This window comes from Macrobrachium nipponense, chromosome 33 (genome assembly GCF_015104395.2).
Source record: "Macrobrachium nipponense isolate FS-2020 chromosome 33, ASM1510439v2, whole genome shotgun sequence".
NCBI lineage: Eukaryota > Metazoa > Arthropoda > Malacostraca > Decapoda > Palaemonidae > Macrobrachium > Macrobrachium nipponense.
In genome coordinates, this window is record NC_087219.1 from 49,952,972 (window position 1) to 49,974,757 (window position 21,786).

The 21,786-nt window shown below is 37.8% G+C and overlaps 2 protein-coding genes across 2 annotated transcripts in view; both read left to right on the forward strand.

Annotated features, from left to right (window-relative positions):
- The window catches only part of LOC135202858 (uncharacterized), a 35,584-nt gene extending 17,545 nt beyond the window's left edge, over nt 1-18,039 (forward strand). Inside the window, 6 exon segments of the mRNA XM_064232315.1 lie at nt 3,825-4,399; nt 7,935-8,160; nt 8,711-8,831; nt 9,402-9,515; nt 11,320-12,786; nt 12,789-18,039. Of these exon segments, the coding sequence (XP_064088385.1) occupies nt 4,114-4,399; nt 7,935-8,160; nt 8,711-8,831; nt 9,402-9,515; nt 11,320-12,786; nt 12,789-13,748 (3,174 nt within the window). The 5' untranslated portion in view covers nt 3,825-4,113 and the 3' untranslated portion in view covers nt 13,749-18,039.
- Nucleotides 18,040-19,239: 1,200 nt separating this feature from the next.
- Nucleotides 19,240-21,786, forward strand: part of LOC135202859 (bifunctional coenzyme A synthase-like) — a 31,605-nt gene continuing 29,058 nt past the window's right edge. Inside the window, exon 1 of the mRNA XM_064232316.1 lies at nt 19,240-19,393. The gene's annotated coding sequence lies outside the window, so the exon portion shown is untranslated. The remainder of the gene's footprint in view (nt 19,394-21,786) is intronic.

Here is a 21,786-nt window from a genome sequence, read left to right on the forward strand (position 1 = left end):
CCAGATATCCTTTTATTTACCTAAAACTTACACATAGCGTAACTATTTAAAGCCCGGAACGCACTGTTACCATGCGAAAACACCACAGGCGGATGGACAGATGGAAAAAAAAAAACAGAATATAGGCTCACAGTATTCGTAGTAACCATTTGCCTGGTAATCACATTGGCAGTTTCAATTCTGCATCGGGTGAAATGACGCGAAATTAATAAAAATCAGTAATATGGCAACTTGGGCAGTTTATGAAACCAGAGAACTGAGCGGGAATGACCATATAAATATATGAAACCTCTGGAAACAACAAACCCATTAGGAAATTGGTATCAGAGACAAGTTAAGTTTTTGTTTTCGTTTTATGAAAATGACTATAATGGCAGCGTATGAAACCAGAAGAACCATGTGAAACCGGAAGAAATAATAGAATCATTCTTCCGCCACAACAACAAAAATCTGAAACCAGGTTCATTTTCTCGCTCTTTTTACGACTATGTTGTGACATCGTAAAGTAGGTCGCTCTTACTCTTGTTATCAGACCCCCGTCCCTTTACGTTCGATACAAGAAATAATATTAATATATATCTCGTCGTCATCTCAGTTTATGGCGGCCGCCAATACATTATTCACCTGAGGTCATCTGATCCTTGGACTAAATAACAATAATAAAAAACGTTCGGGATTGATTGGCCTCCTGTTGGATGGTGCTGTTAATTTTGATAGTGGTCGTTAATAATGTTTTATATAGTCCTAGCGATGTTAACACTAGAATAATATTTGCGGTTTATTGGCATAGATTATGAATATCCCGTGAATAGCTTATTTTCACCCTGCTGATAAAGGCTACCTCGTCGAGGTCTGGAATTTCCAACCCTGTCATTGGCTTATCAACAGCCAATCAGGATCGTCGTAAGGGACTGGCCTAGACATCAAATGCACGGCTGATGTGAATATACTATAACATCTAAGTGTGGGTCAAAATGCGCCTATTGGAATTTCAAGGAAATTCGCCATACGTTCTTTCATCGTCTGACTGGAGATTAAAACTGAGTCTACTGGCTTGGGAGATAGTACAAGAGCTATTGCTAAAATGTATGTCTATACAGAGAGAGAGAGCGGGGAGGCTGATATGGTCTTTCGTATTCCCTGTACTTTTGTAAATACTTCATTGGCTCTCGCTCCGTTTTATAAGTATTGCCACTCACTCAGTCCTGTTATTTCGTGAGTGTATGGTCGGGCAGCCCTTATTCTATATACCTTGGTCCTCTCATCTGCCAGCGCTGTGTAACTGTCGAACAAAACTTCGAAGTCAGATATACTTGTAAAATAAAATGTTTGAAGGATGCAAACAAGCAGGTTGATAGAAGGCGAAAAGTCTCATGGGTGCAGTTAATGGGTAAAAGCAGTTCCTAAAAATATCTAACCTTCTTTTTAACTATTTGATTTCCTTCGTTTGGTAAATAGGACATACATAAAACTAAAAGTTTTTGTTCACTATTTAATGATATAGTCACACTGAGCCACAAGAGTAGAATAAGAGCGTTCATAATAATCATTCATTGAAACGTTTAATAAGAAAAATTAGTCTGTATCTGTAGGTCTTCCTATTACAGTATATGGAATTTAATCAAGGTTACCTAGGACTGCATGTTCACGATATTACAGATTTGTTAGGCTTTACTGTGAAATTCTGAAGTCACTCAAAGATGCCCGTACAAGCTATTGTCACTGTCATGGGAGGTCATTTGTCTAGAAAAACCGGGTTTCAGTTCTTGCGACGGTTTGTCACCAGCTACAGTGGCATAGCCTGAAAGATTTTGGTTGTACTTCTTTCCGCAAACTTTGCCGAGCTTAGCGGCGGTAGTTGTGGCGTGAAGGCCTGGACGAGGTGTCTTCAGGAACGGAGAACGGTTGTTGCCACCGATGTTTCTGCTACCAGTGAGTCCCGTTTTTGGGCGACGAACGGATTTGGTATAATCCTTTCTTCTAACGTCTTTTCTCGGATTTCTTTCCACTACAAGAGGCTTGCAAGGATATGCGACCGAAATGCTACGGACATCATGCAGAGAAATGGACACTTCCGGCTTGATTTCTGGATCATCGTCGTGTAGGGTAGACCGAGCAACTATGGCTCGCCTCTTTTTCTTCTTTGCTAATCTCCGCCTCCGAAGCAACAAGCAGATGATTATGAGCATTAGAGCAGCGAAGAAGAAAGTGACGCAGTACATGCTCACCTGAATAAACCACCACAACGTCATTCTGCAATAATTGTTAACATGGAATTAAAATACGGTACATGGGATCAGGATTATCAAATCTGAGCGAATGTCAAATAGACAATATTTTTATAGAAATGTGTAGAGATGATTAGCATCCATACACCCACTTAAATCAATATAAATAAAACTAGACCTTAGACTTAAACAGCGTTGTGATAACAGTAAATTCTAGGACTGAAATAGGAAAATTTTATGATGGGCGGATTGAAAATTAGGGCGCCTATTTGCTTGTCCTATCAACGTCACTTTGAAGAAGAAGTCTGAAGTTTTATTTATTATCACAACATTTTTCATTTTCAATTCGTGTACCATGCAATGTCATATTGCCTGTAACGGGAAATTCTTTTATAAGAAAATTAATTTGTATGGATGAATTTAGTTCACAAGCAGTCTGTGTGTGTGTTTACTTATGTATAGATTGGTGAAGAGAGAGATCCTAAAGGGTCGTATTTATATACGGGAGGAACTCGACTAGGTAACTTTATTGGAATGAAAAAATTCATTAGGTATCTTTTACTCATTTTCTTCCAAATCGAATCTTTCACTGTCACTTTCTTTTCTTAATATATTTTTTTTCTATACCCTGAAGTTCCTTGTTCCATACTTATTTTTTTTTTTTCACAAAGGCTTCGTATATGAGTCTGATCTATACTAATGAAAATGAATGATCGGAAAACTATGGGCCAGAGAGGTGAAGATACGAGGAATATAGGCCTAGGCGCATGAGACTAAAGGAGTTGCAACGCAACGAGCATGTAATGACAGATTAAACCATTTTAGCTGAATTTTGATAAACTTATAATAAGAAATATGTATATTTAAGGTTGTCTTCGTAATCCCGTTTTCGTTTGAAATGAGAAAAAAAAAGGCTTGCGATTAATTAAAAAGGCAGATGCCGTCGGTAAATTATTAATAAAAACCTTCGTAACACTTACTTTTCCCAGTGTACCATAGCTTCCAGCGTGGAAGAAAACTCCTAACTGCCGTCACTTTCAGGATGTTTTGAAACTTATCATGACACCTCTCGCAAACACAGGATGTTATGTTCCATTATCTTCACTTTTTTCTCCTCTCAAATGGAAGGAAAAACCGAATGTCTGTGTATGGGAACGAGTGAGATTACCGTTAAGAAGCAAAACTTAGATACAACTCTTATTAGATCTGCTTCGTGTCGTAGAAGCATGAAATTTTAAAAAAATATTTATTAGACCTATTCGCGGTATCTGTGTTTTCCCCATTTCCTAATATCTTAACTGATAATTCTTTTTTTTTTCATGTTTATTCTTCTTATCAACAGAGCTCTCTCTCTCTTTTCAGCTAATATAGCTACAACAGAAGAGACAGCTCAGCTAGCCAGAACTTTCATTCATTGGGTTACTTTCCAGTAAACCAATGAAAGGCGTGTATATATATATATATATATATATATATATATATATATATATATATATATATATATATATATATATATATATATATATCATATATTATTCATATATATATTCATTCAGATCCTCTCCTAGACTAAAATTACTTTATTTTTTGTTTCAGGCTACATCGGCGAGCACTGCAGTACTTGAAAGACAGTAAACAATACTGAGGAAAAGAAACACTCGAGGAGAGAGAGAAAAAAACAAGAGGCTCCAATAGTACTAGTTCGTGCAGTGGTATAGATGCAGTCACACTAGTACTAATACGTAGGAATTGTTCTTTCACAAGATGTTTTACTCAGCTTCGAACCTCCTCAAAGACAAAAAGCTCTTTCTTGAAAGGTGGCACAAGAGTGACCACTCAAATAGGCTGAAAACGGCAGAAGAAGAGCACTAGCTCCGTGCCCACAATGACATATAGCTCAGCTAACCTTAACCTAACTTTTGAAGAAGAGGATTTCGACAATGAGGAGTTTTTCATCGGCAGTACAGAGGCGACGTTCGACAATGAGGAATTTTTCATCGGAAGCACAGAGGCGACGTTCATCGCTAGCACCACTGCAAGCAATGCCGGAGAAGAAAGCTGGATGGCTCTGAGGCAGTATTATTCGAAAGTGCTCATGGGGTTAGCCAGGAACCCCCAAACGGCGGCAGGTCTGATGGGGCTGAACTCTACGGGACTCGGGAGCTTCCTTTCCCCATGACTCGGCACTCGCCAATTTATCTAGTAAGTCTCTCTCTCTCTCTCTCTCTCTCTCTCTCTCTCTCTCTCTCTCTCTCTCTCTCATCCACACAAAGAGGAGGATCTCCATGCGGTAATTCATCAACCCAGAAGAAGGTTAGACCCATTCTACAAGTGTCTCTTTAAAACTAAAATTTCATTGTATTCAAGCATGGATTCCTCTCTCTCTCAGTCAGACCGTTAAAAATTGTAACCTGATTCAGTCATTAGGAGCATTCCATATTCATTCATGTAGATTTCACCTGCATACCACTTCAGTGAGTAAACTCTCGACTTATCGCCTAACGAGCTTCGGATGAATATGATTCCGTTTGATGCTTATGAGAGAACCATAAATGTCTTGTAACCGCAAACATGTTTAAATTACCCGTGAACCTGCCGGTGATCCATTACTCTGCCGGTGAGTCAGATACACATGAACTCAGTGTTATGGCAACACTTCACTTTGTTTGAAAATCGAATATTTCAGATATTTTTCTAAGTTCCTGAGGGTGTTTGAGGCCAGTTGGAAGTAATGAGCAGTTTCGCACTATAATTTCATGCACCTTACGCCCAATAAAAGGAAAAAAATAATAAATGAATAAATAAAGAAAATAGCGTTCGTTCATATGGTTGGATGTTACCCTAAACCAAGTACTTCACTGGGTGTGGATAATAATAGATAATGGTGACATCTTAAACCCAATAAGTCACCCTATATTTAACACGGCATAGTTTTTTTATGGAGGATAAATGTTGTGCTGCCAAGGTTGCTGGGGCTGACTAAGCTTTTTTTTTTTTTTTTTTAGTTGAAAATCGCCTGAGAATATTCGGCAATATCAGTTTAATGGCCCACCTTACAACAATCTTGCTGGATTTTTTTTTAGTTTATTTTTTGTTAGTTTATTTTTTTCAATACCTTATATATTTCTAAATTTGAAACAAAATTGGTATAAGATTTCTCTCTCTCTCTCTCTCTCTCTCTCTCTCTCTCTCTCTCTCTCTCTCTCTCTCTCTCTCTCTCTCTCTCTCTCCAAATACCTATACGAACAGCCCTCTTCCATTCTTGTTTTTTATTTGTCATCAGATTCTTACTCGTACTCACATTACTTGCATTCTTGCAAACTCTTTCAACCTTTCTTACTGGATTTTCCAGATTCCCTTCACTTTCTCAATAATTGCAATATCATCTGCAGACATTAACCATTCCACACGTCAATCATGACTCGCTTTCTTATCCTGCAACTTTGCACTTATATATCTCCCGTCCTTTCTTTGAGGTCTCGTATTATTTCGTTAATGAAGTAAGTGTGTGGCAATGGAGTAGTAGCACACCGCTGTCGGAGACCTGCTTATATAAAAAAAAAAAAATGCTATCACTCATTGCTATGCATCCGCCAAACCTCTATCGATTTAACTATAAGATTTTTCTAGGTCTATAAACACCCAATACTTTTTTTTTCCTTTCTTCTCAGATTTATAATATAACTACTTCAAAATAAACGACTGGTCCAGACATTTTCTGCCTAAACCCACGCAGCCCTTCCCCTTAGTCACCTGTCCCATTTTGTAAGTCAGAATATTAATATACGCCAGCTCTGATATATTGCATAACCTGTTTTCCTATAAATATATAACCCTTCGCCTCGTCGATCGTATTTACAAATGCTTAACCTTACAACACCTTTGGTCAGAAACTCGATGGAGATAACTTTTACTTTAACTAGTTGATATAATCATTACATCCATCGATTTCTTCTTTCATCTACCCTGTACTGGCACATATTATAATAGAAAACTGATTTCTTCACTATTTTTCCCCTTCTCCAAATATGCTTATGAATATTTTTCTTCAGATATTATTTATTCTAAATAGTCAACACATTTTCAAACTCGTTTAAACAAAGCTCTCTCCAGTCTCATTTACTATAAACTACCAGCAATGCCTATATGTATATATATATATATATATATATATATATATATATATATATATATATATATACGACAAATAATTTGGGCAGGTTTCACTCATAGATATCTAATTTACCTGCTGTTGTTCTATCTGTCCATCTATTCTAAATACATGTAGGTCATTTCACATAGGCCTATCATTTATATTCTTTTACAGTTACGATTCTACCTTCCAGATAAAATACACTTGCCTTAGACTTAATGTTTTTGCCTCGTTTTCAGTGAAACGGATTTTAGACTTTTTGAAGAATAGCTTAAAATAAAACTGTCGATGAGAGAGAGAGAGAGAGAGAGAGAGAGAGAGAGAGAGAGAGAGAGAGAGACCCAAGACATAACTGACTATTGAATGAGGATGGACAGACCCAGAACTACAACAGTCGGGCTAAAATGCAACATTTGGTAAATGCATCTGATATGTGAGAGGGAGAGACTTCATTCGGTGTCTTCATCAAAGGTGGAAGACTAAACTTTGGTCATTTCCCGGACGGATATGACCCGTAGCTTATTGGATGAAGCCTGACTTTTCCGTAGTACTAGAATTAAAGGCGGGATCATCCCACCATGTTAACCAAGCATCTTGACAACTTTCCACGAACATTATTGTGCTAAGTAAGCGTCCTAAGGTCGGTATGGAGAGGACGAAATTGCTTAAGGATCTGGATGTTAATTGACAAATTGACTGGTATATCAGACATGCTCCTGGGGTATATGAGCCTTACAACCTTGCTGATATCATATAGCTATATATCATAACACCCACGTAAGAAGGCGAGTGAAAACATCCATCCAGATGAATTAAATACGTCTTTTTTTTCTTGCGATGGTAATATTTGCTGCTGATAAGGTCCTATTTAGTTACTCGGCCTATTAACGGATGAGATCAAAATAGTGACAGTTGCCCGGATGAGTGAGTTATTAAGTTTTAACTAGACAACTTTACATATAAGACTTTTTAGCTAATATGCCACCGATCGTTTTTTTTTTTTTATCTTTTAATATGTGAAAGTATGGGAGTAGTATTTATACGTCTGTATGTTAAATTAGTTTCAACATCTGATATTCTATATACAAAACTATACCATAATATCACAGATGGTATAAATTTTCACTTTTCTATGTAAACTTAGGTTGAGTTTATAAGGTGTAAATGATTTCAGTGAAATGTTTAAGCAATAGTATCTCTTACATTTAGAGATTAATACGTGTTAGTATTTATATTAACCAAGCGAAACTTAGTAGGAAGAGATGCTAATAAACTGAAGAAATGGAGAAATAAAGAATAGACTATGTAAGCGAAATAAGATTTGCAAAATTAGACTATATACCCTATGGTAATTTTTTTTTTATCTTTTATGAAAATATAGCAATTCTCTACATTATTTACACAGTACTTATCATAAATACAGAAGAATAGAATAAAAAAAGTTAAAGTACAATGTAATTAGTAAATAATTCACCTCCAGTTTCAGCGCCTGTACTGTCCAGGACGTCATAATTACTACAGAATACTACAGATTAATTTTTTCATCCCTGCAGTTCACCTAACATCCCTTGTTAAGCGTCGGAGGGACCCAGGCCGTACAGTGATCATCATCCTCGTCTACTCGATCCTGATAGCCGTCTCCCTTTTCGGGAACCTGTTGGTGTGTCACGTAGTCCTCAGGACCAGGAGGTTACATACGCTGACCAATACCTTCTTGGCCAATTTGGCCGTATCGGATCTTCTGATGACGGCGCTCAACATCCCCTTCAACGTGGCGAGGTGAAGACACGCAAATTAGACCTATGCTCTGCAGCCAGTATTTCAGCTGAGAGGGAGGAGGCACGGTTCATCTTCACAAATTTCTGTAGTAGTCATTTTGAAGTTTTGGTAATACTTTGCCACTAATGTTCAAGTATACAATATATACGGCAGTGTTCCGTGAACTGGAGATTTCTTCAGTTATCAGGTTGTCATAATTGTTTCTGCTTGCCCAAGTTTGAATAACGGGGCAGATGCCTCCGCCCTACCCAGCCTGGCTGTGGCTAACCCAGTGAGTCTAAATAAATGTTGCTTAATTTATAAAGGAAAGTCCATTCAAAATTAATTGTTGTTATCCGTTGCAAAGCTAAACAGTAGACCTATGAACTGAAACGTGCCGCTAGCCATGAGCAGTAACAGCATTCTAGAATATGCAATGTTTAAAATAATTTCTTTTGAACACCTGAAATCACAAGCTATGGTCAAAGCATATCTTTGTGTTTCATGGAAGTATATCTAAGCTACGCCAACCATTAGCAGCAAATGATGACGACTCTCTCTCTCTCTCCAGAGTTTTATTGGACGACTGGCCGTTTGGCAGTTTCATGTGCAGCATGGTTCCATTCGTTCAGGTGACATCGGTCTATGTCTCTGCTTTCACCATGGTAGCCATCGCTCTAGACAGGTACCAGGTCAGTTGTTCTCTTTTTTACGTTTCCATGTTCATTCTTAAGAGTAACTGAACTCGCTCTACACAATTTTATTTGTAAATGAGAGATTCACTACGTCAAACAGATTTTCCCTATTCGCCCCTTTTTTTTTCTTTTTTTTTTTTTTTTTTTGGTCTAAATCAGAGATCATCCAATTATACCTCACTGGGTATTGCATGAAAATTAGCCCTTTTGCATTTTTATTTTATTCACCTCCTAACCGTCCTCACCACCCCATCTCTCCAGCTACCTCTCTTCTCGAGGTTAATGGACAAGGTGCCAGATATCGATCATATCATTCAATACTGTCATCATCATCAACACCATTTATTTTGTAACCTTCCCAACAGCCCTCATTCATTACATCAAAGTAACTGCTGATATTTGTCAATTATAGATTTCTAGTTTTTTTTAACTAGTTTCTCTGTCAAAATTGGTTATAGATAGGTAAAATAGAACATAGGTACCACGTGCATGAAAAACTCTTACATTGACTTCACCTTCCAGCAACGTTATTTTTTTCTAACAAAATCTTTTAAAACACTTTTTCAGGTCATCGTGCACCCGCTCAAGCCTCGTTTGGGATCGTTCCACGGAGCCATCATCATTGCCGTGGTATGGCTTCTGGCTGCACTCGTTTCCTTGCCCTACGCCATTTACAGCGAGGTGAGTTTTTGAATGATTAGGCTCATGGCAAATACACTGACCAATACCTCAACTACTGAGCTGGGTTTCGGGTGATGCAGCCATAGGTAGATATCTCTATATCTGCGGATGTAGCTTTTGACAAATTCACTTAATAATCCCCTATTTCAAGAGGCGAGTCTTTGGCGATCAAGTTTATGGTAATTGTACTGACAGTCACCTCTGTTATTATAAATTAGAGAGGTGATATTTGAGTGGTTCAGATTAAGACAAAGGCATTATCGATTACTTTGTTAAACAATTGATTTTTTTCGGCTAATTTTGGCATGTCACTTCCTAATAACCCCAGTGAATATGTGATTCAGTTATGGCAAATACGCTGACTAATTGTTGGTGAGATACATCAGTCACGTGATTTGAGGTTCGGTTTATTTCTGCCTGTCTAGTGAGATGTGTTTTGGGCAAATATACTGCATAATTCGTATGCAATAAGGGGTATTTGAGACAATTCAACATAAGCCAAATACCCATCTACCTCTCTTTTTAGTAAGGTGCTTTTTGATTGGTTTGGTTTCTAGTGAAGCAGATTTTGGCTGATACAGTTAATAGCTTTTATATTTTCCACTACCACTGCATAGTTAACCGGGTTTTGATTGATTTAGCTTGTGACAAACACACGGGTTTACACCCTGCCATGTGAGGCGGTGATTTTGGGAACTTTGATTATTATAAATCCATTGGTGTCCTAAGTCAAGGTAATGTCCTTGGGGTGAGGTAAGACTAGTGTTTTGCATTTCTCTGACTGTTTATGCCAAGCTGTGAGTTTTTCATTTTTTACATTTTTTTACTCGCATAGGTTTGATTCATCATTCCATTAAATTCCAGTTTTTACCAGTATTTACAATCCATATCCGGGAAATAATCGGGAAGGCTCAGATATATTTAGTACTATCTGTTGAGAAGACACCAACCTAGAATTTATATTTTAGTATTTTCAGTAAATTGCCAAAGCAGAAATTATTTTTCTGCTGATACTTCAGACCTAAATAGTGTAGCTTTTATTTCTGTCGACTAAATAACACAGTACATATTCGGAAATATTCTTGATGTCCAGTTCAAAATTTTAACCAATGGAAATGCAAGGGCATATGAAAGATCTACACGAGCATAAAGCATTTATAGAGCTTTCAGCCTAATAAGAATTGAAACACCCTTCCATTAATCAATAAAGCAACGCTCTGAAGGAAAAGAAAGGACATTATATATTTTAATATACGTATTTAGTAGCATTATGCTTATACATTTAATAACAGTGTTAAGTCAGATACCTGTTATTCGTAGCTTAAAAAATTCCCGTTAGTGGGTCTACTGCAGCTGTATTCAGTGTTTTATTACTATTCTGCTAGACTGCTTATAATCGATCTGTATGTAATCATGCAACTAATTATTTCGTTTGTTGATTATCTGCTTCTTTTTATAAAGATGCTTTAGATTCCATTCTGAGGTAATTAATAAACTTGAGAAAATTTTTAAATAGTAGTTTGTCAGAATATTTGTCATTTCTGCTGTGTTATTACCCAATCTCCCTATTTGTAACTTTACCTTTACTCATTACGTAGGCCTACAATATCAGAAAGCCAATATAATCTAGGTAATCATATGATAGAATATTCCTTCACAATAGCTATTTGTCTAAAGCTTGAAGCAGCAGTATCCCTTGCATAAAATATATGTGTTGTGAGCCCTTTGTTTTGATGTAGGTTGTTCAAAATGAGAAAGATGTTTCACCTTTATGAGTGTTTAATCCTAGCCCCTTTTTCCGCAGGTTGTGGAGGTTTTCACATACCGTAAACTTACGCGATGTCAGGCGCACTACCCTCCCCCGGCTCTGCAATTTCGCCAGTGGCTGACACTGGCCACTTTCCTGACACAGTATGTGATTCCGTTGAGCATAACTGCAGTGGCCTACGTAGGAGTAACTCGAAGAGTGTGGTGGAGGGCCGTGGTTGGAGCTGCTACTCAAGAGCAACTGTCACTTCAGCTTCGAGCGAAAAAGAAGACAGTCAAAATGCTCCTGGTTGTGGTGGTGTTATTTGCCTTGTGCTGGCTACCGCTTAATACATACCATCTCGTTGTCGACTTTGGGGCGTCCGTGGGCCCATCACGTCATTCATCTTCAATCTTTTTCATATGTCACTGGTTTGCCATGTCTAACGTTTGCTACAATCCGTTTATATACTGCTGGCTTAACGATCATTTTAGGGCCGGTGCTAAAGCCTGGTTGCGATGTGCTGTTCAGAAGGTCTGCTGCATTCCACTCTCAGAGGATGTCGAGGAGCCTCCAGGGGCAAGAGTCTCCCGCCCGAGGGATTCCATCACATTATCATCCTCTGCGCTAGGTGGAGGTTCTTCCGTAAGGCGCAAGATTGGTGGAAGTTCAGTTCGTAGTAGTAGCCATGCATCTGACTTCCATGTGACTTTAGATGAATTAATGATTTCACCGGCAAACATTCGAAGTAACCAGCAAAGATACAACACAAATTCTATGAAATATAGCAGCAAAAGAAGGAGAGGTTTTAGTCACATTGAAGCAGCGCTTGATGCTCACTACCAAGAAGATGATAAAGCTGTGCAAACGGATGATTTAGTTCCGTCAATAGAGACTTCAAAACCTTCAGTGATTTCTTGTGATCTTGTGCAGACAGATGACTCAAGTCCTTCACCAGGAAATCCAAAATCTTCAGTGATGTCTTGTAGCCATGGTTCACACAACATTCCATCTTTAGAATTACCAAGAGTGGAAGTTGACCCTCAGTGTATTCTTAACTTCCAACATTTAGAATCTCAAAGACCTTTGAGCACGCATGTATTGACAGTAAGGGAAATTCGTGCACCTGATAAAGCTCAGATTTCTGTAAGAGATAAAGAAGTTGAAGTAGAAATGAAGAAAAGAGATAAGGAAACCAAGATAAACACAGAAATGGATGCTACGAACACAGGCAACGAAAGGGCTGGGCAAAGTCCCAGGCTTCTCCCAATTCCAGAAGAATCGCCAAAATCCTGCCAACCAAAATTACCACATAAATATCTGGACTGTCGGCAGTCCTTTGGGAAAATCAACTTACTTGGTGAGTCTTCGCCTCGAGAAATTAGGGATAAAATTTTACAAAGGGAAGATTCTTTTGTTGAAAATATATCTCTAGCTGGTGAACAAAACAAAACAGACAGGAGTATCTCAAAGAGTCTGTTCCTACTAAGAAACTTGCCCCAGTCCATGGAAAAGAAATCAGAAACCCTAGGAGTATTATTAAGGCAATTCGGGCTAATGTTGCCACATCATTGGCCAAAAAACTTTCCTTCCTCAACTTCAGAGCTTCATTGGTAAAAGATGCTGTTAAGAATTGTGATGGAGTAGTGGAAAGGCCTTCATCTCCTAGTCTGTGCTGGTCAGAAGATGAGACTTCTTCCAGTATAGAAGTGCATAGATGTATACCAACTACTTCATCCATTGAAAGGAGTGATTCTCTTCCCATATCAAGGAGATTTCAAAATCAGAATGTCACTCAGAATCAAGGGGCATATATGGATGTTATTCTTCCCAATGTAGTTATGGAATGCAGTAATGTTTGTGAGTCCCCATCCTCAAGGGAATCGACAATTCAGAATCAAAACAAGCAACAAAGTGTAATAATAGTGAGACCAGTAGGCACAAATAGCCACAAATCAAATCCTTTTATTAACATCCAGCCTAGTGTACCAACTCCAGTTCTAAGACCTTTACTTTCTGCAACAAGAACATCTTTTAGTGAGTCAAACATAAATGATCCCTCTGCTTCGTATCATTACGACAATTATTTAGTGGTGCCCGAGCACCTTCAACATTGTCATTCGTCCACAATACGCCCAAGCAGCAGTAAGTGTCCAAAACCCATACGCCACAACAGCAGCGTAAATATTGTTCAAAGTACCCAAACTAGTACTATGAATAATTCTCCTGTCTTCCATCCAGTTCCTAACATGAATGAAATTGCCGTTCAGACTTGTGTACAACCTGATCTACGGACTTTCTCGACACCAAATCTCAGTTCTTCCAAGAGCTGCCCAACTGTTACACAAGATTGTCTCCAGTCGAGCAGGTCTGTAACTTCGTGGGTGCTATTTCCATCCTCAAGTCCACCAGGAACACTTTCTCCAGATGGTAGTAATAATGCTTCTCTCTTCCAGCAGTCATCTGTAACCTATGCCGAGGAGTGAATCAATGGAAGCCAAGAGGACACACTTTTAGATACATTTTAGTAGCATTTGCTATATCTTCTACAGTGACCATACTATCGATGTTGAAACTAAAGTTTGCTTTATGTTACTACGTTTTGTATCTTTTCAAAAGTGTCAGTATGATGCATATCATCCCAGGAAATATTTGTTTATTTATATTGAATGGACTGAGTGCTCTTCTTTTACATAAAAGCATGTTTAATTTTGAGAAATAGTATAATAAACATGACTTCTGTTTATATAATGATATTTGGAAAATATGATAGGCTCCTAAAGCACTGGTGTCAGATAAATCGTCAGGTCAGTTTTGACGCAACCAACATAGCTTCCAATTCAAGCTTACTAATTTGTAGCCAATTGCTGATCTCTGCAGTCAGTGTAACATCAACTGAAGGTTTATGCATAAACAGCTTACTAAGCTTGGTTAACGAGTGGAATTCTGCTACATTTAGCCTTTGCTGTGCTACCTATATTTCAAAGATATGATATTTGTTTGTTTGGGTGTCAATGCACTGCATTTAATTACAAACACGCAAACCATATATTTACGCTACCCTTTTTAGCCATCCTTCATCTATTTCCCTTGACTTTTTTTTTCTTGCTGGTATACATATTCAGTGAGAAATTAGTTCATTTTCCCATGGATACAGATACCTTAGCTAGTAAGCATAAAGTTCCCTTAGAATAAGAGGCACTTTATACTTACATTTAAGTTGAACAATGGCTGAGAATCTGCATTCAAAGCCCAACAGCAGTAGAGAGGTTACGCTCCTCATCCATTCTAGTCATTTCTTGCTCGCGGTTTTGGCCAGCATCCAGCCGATGCTCGCAAGCAAAAGTGTTGTATCATCACACTAGGACCTCGTGGTTTCGAGGAGCAGTAGGAAAAAGAAAACAAAACTAATCAGCTGATATCATCATGGCGCTCAGAAATTGTCGGACTGTCGCAAGATGTGCTGCAGTGATGTGTTTTCTCGGAATCTTACGTGAATACAAGAATAACAAAAAACGTTTGCGGGTTCGAGAGTGGCTCAGGAGAAGAGAAGCCAAAGGTCTGAGAGTAGTCCTATCAGCAGCAGCCATCTTGTTTGTTTACATTACGCGGTCGCTCGCAGTTCGCGCTCGCTGCTTCCCATCCAGTCGGGAAGCCAAAATCTCGAGCTAAAAGCTCCCGGTTTTCCATTTTCGGCAGCAACGGCTCGCTGCTGGAGAAAAAAAGGCCTAGTGTGGGTGACTGGCTGGCCTGTAGCCACTACTGCTCTTCATAGATCTTGCTTAGGCACGAGCAACAAAGGTTTGTGTACGCAAAAGTACTATAGTAGATTCACATCAACCATGCATTTGATGTTTAGGCCAGTCCCTTACGACACTCCTGATTGGCTGTTGATAAGCCAATCACAGGGCTGGAAACTCTCAGTCTCTCGAGAGAGTTCACATGGCTAGGTTCTATGTTCCACCTCTCCTGAAGGATACTTTTGATAGACGTATCCCTAGGAGAGGTGGAACCTACATCCTACCTAAGTGAACTCTCGAGAGAGACTGAGAGTTTTCAGTTGTAATTGGCTTATCAACAGCCAATCAGGAGCGTCGTAAGGGACTGGCCTAGACATCAAATGCACGGTTGATGTAAATCTACTATAGTAAAGCTCGACAGAGCCATTCACAGCATGGTACTGGTTACTGGTTCTATATACCATCCATCCGTCTATCTATCCATCCAAACATCCATCCTATACTGTCTGTAGTTCACTCCATCCACTTGTTCTAAAGTATTTTGATAAGCTTTACATCTATTTTGTCTCGAGAGAATTCAATGCACGCTATGTATATTATTTTGATATCTACGTAGTATATAAGCAGAAGATTCTAAATTATTACGCTCCAAAGGAAATCTTTCCGATGTTTACATGCAGTCGAGTGTGGCAAATGTTCCTTTATACCGATTGACAGTGACCCCCTGACGTGAAAGGATTTATAACATCAAAATGGTGCAACTGTAAACACTGTTGAACGGGTGTAAGTAATATTCCAAACATGGAATATTTAACACCTGAGTGATGAGAATATGAAACTTATCTGAACTGGTTTTTTGGTTCAACAACGGAACGTAAAACTGTCACACCACCTGAATTGACGTGGAAAATATAATTGAAGGTATTCAGAAAATTAATATCATTCTAGAAAAAAATAAAATTGGATTTTTATGTCGTGATGCCTGACGGGTACATAACTGAAAAACATGCAAGCTAGAAATTTACAGAGCTTGTGAACACTAATGTAATGGTATGAAGCTACGTGTGTATTGTCGGTAAGGGAACGGTGCCAAATAAATAAAATTTCCTTGAAATATTTTTGTGAATTATTAGTGCAAACGGAGCACGGTATAAATGTTATATTTCCAATATTCTACTGTATTTTAAAGTGAAAATGTCTTCTAATGTTAGTTTTACGTAATGCCAGATAATCTAAATTTCAAAACTGCTTGTCAAGAGGCCCGTACCAAGAGTTTTTTTTTAGGGGGGGTCGTTTTTCCCAAAACTGGGCCTTTTCTTCTACAAATGTCATTGCATATATATAGGTAGTATATACAAGATAAAATACTTGTAAATGTTATTTTAGTAATAAATTGAGAAGAAACATTGGGTACCTATGCTGTCTGTGCCCTTTTACCCAATTAGATGTTATTCAAAGTACTGGCTTTGGTTGACAGAATTTTACACTTACAATGTTGAAAGTTTACACTGAAATTCAAAGTTATTTCTTCAGTTTTATTGATTGATTCCTTTATTATGTTAACAATAACATCCATATTGCTTTATTTGTTATGTTATATACTTTGACTTAACAAAAAACAATGATTATTTATTACTTTGTAAGTACAGTTCAGTGAAAAAGATAGTCATAGAAAATATGGACTTCCAGAAATTGGGGGGGGGTCGTTTGACCCCTCCCTGAACCTTCCCCCCCCCAACCCCCTCGGTACAGGCATGCAATTATTGCTCGTTCTGCAAATGTTTCTGTCTTCCGCTAATACAAGAGCTGAGTTAGGTGGTTATTTAGTTAAGATGTAATGAAATATAAGTGTATCTCAATTTTTAAACAGTTTGCAGTTAAAAATTCGATTATTCTAATACATTTAAAGAGAACTAATTTTCCAGTTGAGATTCTAGGTCTAATGACACCTGTGCATTGGCACTCAGAATTAACCCAAACATAAAGGTTGTTGTCCATTAAATCAAATCAATCGATAATTTCACTTATGAAATTATCAGCTGTATTATATATGCTTGGTAGATATTTACTTATATGTTAAATTTTGTGAAGTATGTTCTCCACTGGTCTAAAATAAAAGAATGGAGACGAAGGGTACGACAGAACAGCGATGTTTATGAAGAGAGTTGGGAGACACGGTCGAAAGAATTAGACCTAAAGGGGAAGAAGAGGTCTTTGAATTAGCGTTTGCGGGAAAAACGTGCACACACCCTGAGCTGTAATATTTTTGTGCAAAGAAGTAACCACGCAGATTTAACCAAATTCAAATTCAAAAAGTTTATTGATATACATCAAATGGAGTGTAGCATCGTGCTGCTATACTCACCTACAAAATTCAAAAGATTTAACTACGTGAATTTTTCTGTAACTCCGGAAAAATGAAACCACATTGACATGCTACTTAATCAAGACTAGTGTACTTCACACACACACACACACACAGACACAAGTTACTGGCATTGTGTGAAAACAGGTATTCTATAGAATTCCTAAGCAATATAAAGTGTCGAAAATCACCGGTCAAAGTATGAAATACTTCATATTCCATCCATTTCTAAGGCATTCTATAGATTGTCAAAAGGCAAACAGGCAGAGTATAGAACGCAGTAGTCCCATTAGTGACGCCTGGAATATGGAAGGATATGGAGTAAGAATTTTTGCGTAATATTTGCTGGTGTTTGGGAGATAGGTACTACTGTGCGAGTTCCTATCTGTTGGCAGTTATGAGTATGGCTGCTGATGGGAACAACACAAGGAATTTTAAAGCAACTTCACACAAGATCACAATTCATTGTTTGTCCCAAAGAACTTACTCAAGAGTTGAAAGATGTACCTTACCCTGTTGCTACCATTCAGTCCATGGGGAGCGAGCAGCGACCAAGGGTTTATGAGGTGTGTGCAAGACTGAAAATTAAGTTCAATTCAAATTTCCAATCTAGCCTTCTTTGTTGCAGCGAGTAATTAAGTCATGAAATAATTGTGATTCTCTTGTTCTCCCAGTCAGGGAAATATCCTGTACTTCATTTCATATATCATATATATTAATTTTATATATTATATAATATATATACTATATAAGATAGAGCAATATATATATAGAATATATATATATATATATATCTATATATATATATATATATATATATATATAATATAATATATATATATGTATATAATAGAGATATGATATATATATATAGATATATATATATGAATATATATATAATATATATAGATATATATATTTGTGCACTGTTGTACTTTCCTGTTTCATTATGAAATATGTTAATTTTTAAACCATTGTATACATTCAAGACATTTTATTTGAAAATACCTTTCCCATTTTATGCTTTGCTAGATCGTATTTGTCATTTTTTATAATGCCAAGGAAAAGTATGTAACAAAACAAATATTTCATACCTTGCCTAAAAACTTCAGGCATTGTATATGATGCCTAGGCATTCTATAGAATACCTGCTTTTCTTGGATTGCTAATAACACACACTCACACCAATATATATATTATATATATATATATATAGATATATATATATATATTATTATATATATATATATATATATATATATATATATATATATATAGCCTGGTTCACACAGCGACCTGTTTCTCTGTATATTTCTTGATTTATAACAAGATAAATATATAATTTAACTTGAAGAGTGTTTAATTTATTTTACCTTCCTTATACCAATATAGAATTCATATACTTATGACCTAATGACGATCAGATACAATAAGGCATTAGTTTTGTAATGTCCTTCTAATAGTTCAAGGTAGTGCACCAACAGCTAACATTTGAAGAACATTCAGTTGTAAGCATTTTGCCGCTAAGCTGAAAGATTGGGCTTTCAAAAATAAACATTGATGATGACAGTAGATCTTTCTGGAAACTACCTTGATTCCTGCCCTGTTCAGTCAACCTCATGAATCTCATTTGTAGGGCTAATTTGATTATCATACATACCCAACTGCGTTTTTCTTCAGTTAAATGTCAAAAGAATAGTAATTGAACTTCATGGGCTTCCTGGAGCCAGATCCCCTTGTCAGACCAAGGCGGTTTTAACAACGAAAACATTTTAAAGCTAATTATTGTCTGGGTAGATGAATCAAATTAAGTATATCCGTGTTTTGTGATAAGAACTTATAAAAAAGATAGGAAACACAAAGAAAACTAAAATAAAAAGCATAGTCTCTAGTCACTGAGAAACATGAGGTGTGCCGTTACAACGATGCAATTTTGCCTTTTCCCTTCTACTCCGATTAGACCCAAGTGACAAATGAAGATTGAGATAAAGTTGTAGCATTTTTCTCGTCACTAAAGTTATAAATTGTAAGTAATTATCAGCATTCTTTGAATATTTCAGCTTTTTAAGGTAATCACGGTGATAAGCAACGCTGAAGTTCAGTGACAGATCGTGAAAAAGCAAGAAAAAGGCGATGGAGTAGAAGGCAACTTCGCTACCCGTAGGCTTAGGCGATCTGATTCCCACCAGTTGCCAATCAGGACAGGTGACTGCCTTATTTTGGGGGTCCAGGTCCCCCCCTACCCCGAGCCAGGTCAGGGTATGTCGCCCTAAGTTAGGTTTAGGTAGGTAAGAACTGGTTAGGTCAGGACCTAGCATTATAGGAAAGGTTATGTCAATTTATGTATGAGGAACCTGTCCCTGGTGGGAATCAGGCCGCGTAACTAAAGTAAAGGGTAGATCTAGGGTACTTATCCGCGGCGGCCTAGACTATGGCAGTTGCTGTTTTTCTATGCAGTTTTACCTACTGAACAAGAATTTTAAGTAATATTTATTCGGACGACTGTAATTAACCCCCAGGGTCCAGTACTAAACACGACGAAATACATTAGTAGATGTCGTATCCGCGGTTACGTTCCTTGTAGTCCGTGCGAACTGCTTCTGTAGAAATACCAAGTAAAGTTTTACCGGCGATCAATCTTTTCTTTAAAATTGGGAATCAGTGACATGGGTAGCTTTCATTTCTTGCCTTGCAAAATTTAGTATTATCTCTCCAATTAAAAGAACCATAGGCTACCTAATCTTGTTTTCCAACCTCTTATTTTATGAATTTCCAACTTAGCTAGCTTGTAGGGTTATTAAACTATTAGCGCAAATCACCCAGTTTGGTTTCCTATGGGGTAGATCTAAGGAATTGCTCCGTGTCGGGTACTACTAGGGTAAAGTACTGAATGGCCGGCCTCTATCTTATACCGTAGCGTGACCACCTTCCCGAAAAACTACTTTGACACATCCTGTAACCCAGGATAGTCATGTCCGTCGAATCAACACCTTGAGACCTCGACTTTCCTCTCAAAGTATAAGTTTTTTCGCCCAAGTCACAAATTAAGGCCATAATTTTCAATTTTTGGGAGGGTAGTCATGCTATGGTAGAGGTGGCTGCCAGATGGCCATTTGGCATTTTACCCTCTTTCCTTGGAAATTGACTTTTTCTCTAGTATTTTGGTTGATTATTAAATTTACTGTTAATTTTTGTCGGTCGGCTGTAATTAGCCCCCCAGGGGCTAGTCCTAAATACAGCAAAATATCATTTGACCCCCAATCCCAAGTGGCTTTCGTATTCGCGGGACCGTTCATTGCAGTCCGTGTGGAGTAGTTACTTAGAAATTCCCCTTACGGTAACCCCCCTCCATTGAGTATTACAGCAGCTCCTTGCACGATGTATTAGCCTAATCACAGTAGCCCCCTCCACATTGTATTAATTACACCACCCCCCACCCCCCACCCTGGCTTTATTAGCTTACAGCACTCCCCTGTACACTATTAATTAGCTACAGCTGCCCCCTCCCCCATCCTAGATTTATTGCAGCACTCCCCTGTACACTGTGTTAATTACAGCATCCCCCTCCCCCACCTTGGATTTATTGCAGCACTCCCCTGTACACTGTTAATTACAGCAAACCCCCTCCCTTACCCTGGATTAATTGCAACACCCCACTTTACATTGTGTTAATTACAGCAGCTCCAACACATTGTACTAAATTACAGTTGCCCCCTATACAGTGTCTTAAAATTTTGTGGTTACCTGTGGGAAACTGGAGTTTGTACTGATGGGTAAACTAGAAAATAGTGTATTGCACAAACAGCAATGATCTGGAGTGCATAAACCACAAGATAAGATTAGGAAATGTACACAGTTTAAGTCTGTTATAGGTTATAATTTGTATTGGTCACAGAAATTAGCCTATTATACAGAACAAGGATTTCACAAGAACAACCCTATCTTCTCCAGTCTAGCCAGGTTAGAGCACTGTGAGTCATATAGTTAATTAAAGAGATGCATCATAACACTTTTCTTAGCATATACTACTTGTGCTTTACACAGTGTGCTAAGAATAAGGTGAGCATATCGGAGATATTAGGTATAGCAACTTATGGAAATCATTGTAATGATATAGTGGAGACAGAAATTTTATGAATCCCTCATACATTAGGATGTGTCTTTCTCACTTATTAGGTAATTAATAACTCTCTCACTCCATGCTGGAATGAAAAAACACCACAGGCATTTGGCCTTTCATGCTATTTGATTTGATATTGGCAAGAAATAATCAGAAGGTAACCCAGGTTAGATATGTTGCACCCTTTGTAAGAGTCATGAGTGGCCTATTCAACACATATCATTTCCATGTGGTTCTGTAAGGGAAGTTGTACAGTTTAGAAAAATTCTGGTTGACTATTCCTTTTGAGTACATTATAA